Source organism: Sinocyclocheilus grahami, unplaced genomic scaffold (assembly GCF_001515645.1).
Source record: "Sinocyclocheilus grahami isolate Dianchi unplaced genomic scaffold, SAMN03320097.WGS_v1.1 scaffold3010.1, whole genome shotgun sequence".
In the NCBI taxonomy this organism is placed as follows: domain Eukaryota; kingdom Metazoa; phylum Chordata; class Actinopteri; order Cypriniformes; family Cyprinidae; genus Sinocyclocheilus; species Sinocyclocheilus grahami.
In genome coordinates, this window is record NW_015508180.1 from 9,990 (window position 1) to 12,203 (window position 2,214).

The following is a 2,214-nucleotide window of genomic DNA, read 5'->3' on the forward strand; positions in this document are numbered from 1 at the left end:
TTTTTTTTTCATTTAAAATGTATTTTAATTTTTTTCAAGTATTTGAACTTTTATGATTTTGTAAATATTACTTTTGTACAGCATTTTTATCTGCTATAAACTTGTCCAAAGGGAAAATAAAAAAGATATTTGTATCGCACCTGTTTTTGGAGTGTCTATTAACTTGCATTTGCATGGGCGTTAACACAGGGTGTCATATTGCAGTCCTCCATTATGTGTCACCCACCCTGTGGCACTTAAAAGGTTTCAAAAGAGTTCCAGTGTACAAAACATTCTCAGAGGGAGTTGTCAAACAGCAAATCCAGGACAGGTGTGGTTTTTCAGGTTCTTTCTCAGAGCCTATGCACATAATAAGACCAGGCTAAACATGATCTGAGGTTTGGCTTGTGTTTACATGGAACTGTTAGTAATTAGACAAATTATGAACTTTTTTTTTCTTCCAACAAAACAAGTTTAATTAGGAAAGTCAACAGCAACCGGGGTGGTGCACTATTCAGACTTCAATTGAATTGTGGTAGCAAACAGGATGCATTATTACAAGTCAAATTCAATTGTAAGGAAGTAGAATTACATTGAATTTGATATCATGAGAAAACGTTACTATTTTACGAGGTGGTGATTTGTACAGAAGCGTAAAAAAAAACGTAAACATGAAGGCCCGCCCCTAAAAATCTAGTGCAAGATCATACGAAAACGTACACATTAGATAATGGGAATTTATACGAGTTAGCCACCAATTTGCCAAAATGCAAAATAGTTACGAATTGACATGAAAGTGTGTTGCTAATTTTTAACCAGAAAAATCAATGATTGTCAAACTTTGAAAAGGCCTACTAGCTTGACTTTCTTGTTTTACAATATATCTAAGATATTTTTAAAATACAGCTTATAGAAAATTATTTTGTATTCTTACATATTATAGGAAAGTAAGTGTTTATATTTATACAAACACTTCATTTTCCAGAATGCATTTCCTGTGTTGATTTTCTTTACTTGAAATTTAGCAGTTCCTCCATTTTCAAAACAATAACACAAATATGAATGCGAATCTATTTCACCAGTACACATGTACAGTTTAGTGCTTTGATTTTTTTCTTCCTTTTTTCAAATTCATTCGTACTGCCAGAAGGTGTCTCAAGTTATCTAGCTCTTCATACACTTCAAACAATAGTCAAAGAATATCAAATGTCTGGTTTTCTTTTTGCTTCTTTTTATGCTAGAACTCCGCCCAAAGTTTGAGGGCTATAAAACCCTGGCAATTAAAACCCCTCAGATGCTTTGCGCAATCCCAAAGTGACCTGCATCCAGCACCGATGGCATCTCAAGGCATCCAGATCCTGGGCATCATGCTTGCCATGATAGGCTGGTTTGGGACCATCATCACCTGTGGCATGCCAATGTGGAGGGTCACAGCCTTTGTTGGAGCGAACATCGTGACGGCACAAATCATCTGGGAGGGTCTGTGGATGAGTTGTGTGGTTCAGAGCACCGGACAGATGCAGTGTAAGGTCTACGACTCCATGTTGGCTCTATCGCAAGACCTGCAGGCTTCCAGAGCCATGGTTATCATCTCCATCATGGTGGGCATCTTTGGATTCCTGATGGCTGTGGTTGGAGGAAAGTGCACCAACTGCTTGGAGGACGAAGCAGCCAAAGCCAGAGCTTGCATCGTTTCAGGGGTGGTTTTAATCATCGCTGGCTTTCTCATCCTGATACCTGTGTGCTGGTCTGCACACACTCTTATCAGGGACTTCTACAACCCTTTAGTAACAGAATCCCAGCGGCGGGAGCTGGGAGCCTGTCTTTACATTGGCTGGGGATCTGGAGGCCTCTTGTTGCTGGGTGGTGGGCTGCTTTGTTGGAACTGCCCATCCAATGACAATAGGCCCTACGTGGCAGCCAAATACAGCCCTGTCATATCTGTGATCCCAGCAATGAATTATGTGTGAGAATAACCTTAAGATATGTGGCAAGTATACTGTGTAAAATGACTGAAATAGACTATCATACAAATTATCATGACTTTGTCATTTGTTAAATGAAGATGACTGAGTGAAAGCTGGCGAAAATAAGTTCACGATTGTTTGTTTACAATAAAAATGTGATCAAAATAAACCTGTATTTGTGTGTAATTGATAATAAGCATTTCCAAATACAGATGTTATATCTGAAAACTATTTTTTCTTTCATGCAAACACACACACACACACACAC

General features: G+C 38.5%; 2 protein-coding genes across 2 annotated transcripts in view; both read left to right on the forward strand.

The window, feature by feature from the left end:
- Positions 1–1,030, forward strand: part of LOC107575916 (claudin-4-like) — a 1,955-nt gene extending 925 nt beyond the window's left edge. Inside the window, exon 2 of the mRNA XM_016262228.1 lies at positions 1,005–1,030. Within this exon, the coding sequence (XP_016117714.1) occupies positions 1,005–1,030 (26 nt within the window). The remainder of the gene's footprint in view (positions 1–1,004) is intronic.
- A 142-nt stretch (positions 1,031–1,172) lies between these two features.
- Positions 1,173–2,060, forward strand: LOC107575919 (claudin-4-like). Its single transcript, XM_016262231.1, has one exon. The coding sequence runs from the start codon at positions 1,314–1,316 to the stop codon at positions 1,947–1,949; it is 636 nt and encodes a 211-aa protein (XP_016117717.1). The 5' UTR covers positions 1,173–1,313; the 3' UTR covers positions 1,950–2,060.
- Positions 2,061–2,214: the final 154 nt, after the last annotated feature.

What these genes read in the sequence shown, in the direction of transcription:
- LOC107575919 (XM_016262231.1), top strand. Translation starts at nt 1,314, where the DNA reads ATGGCATCTCAAGGCATCCAGATCCTGGGCATCATGCTTGCCATGATA.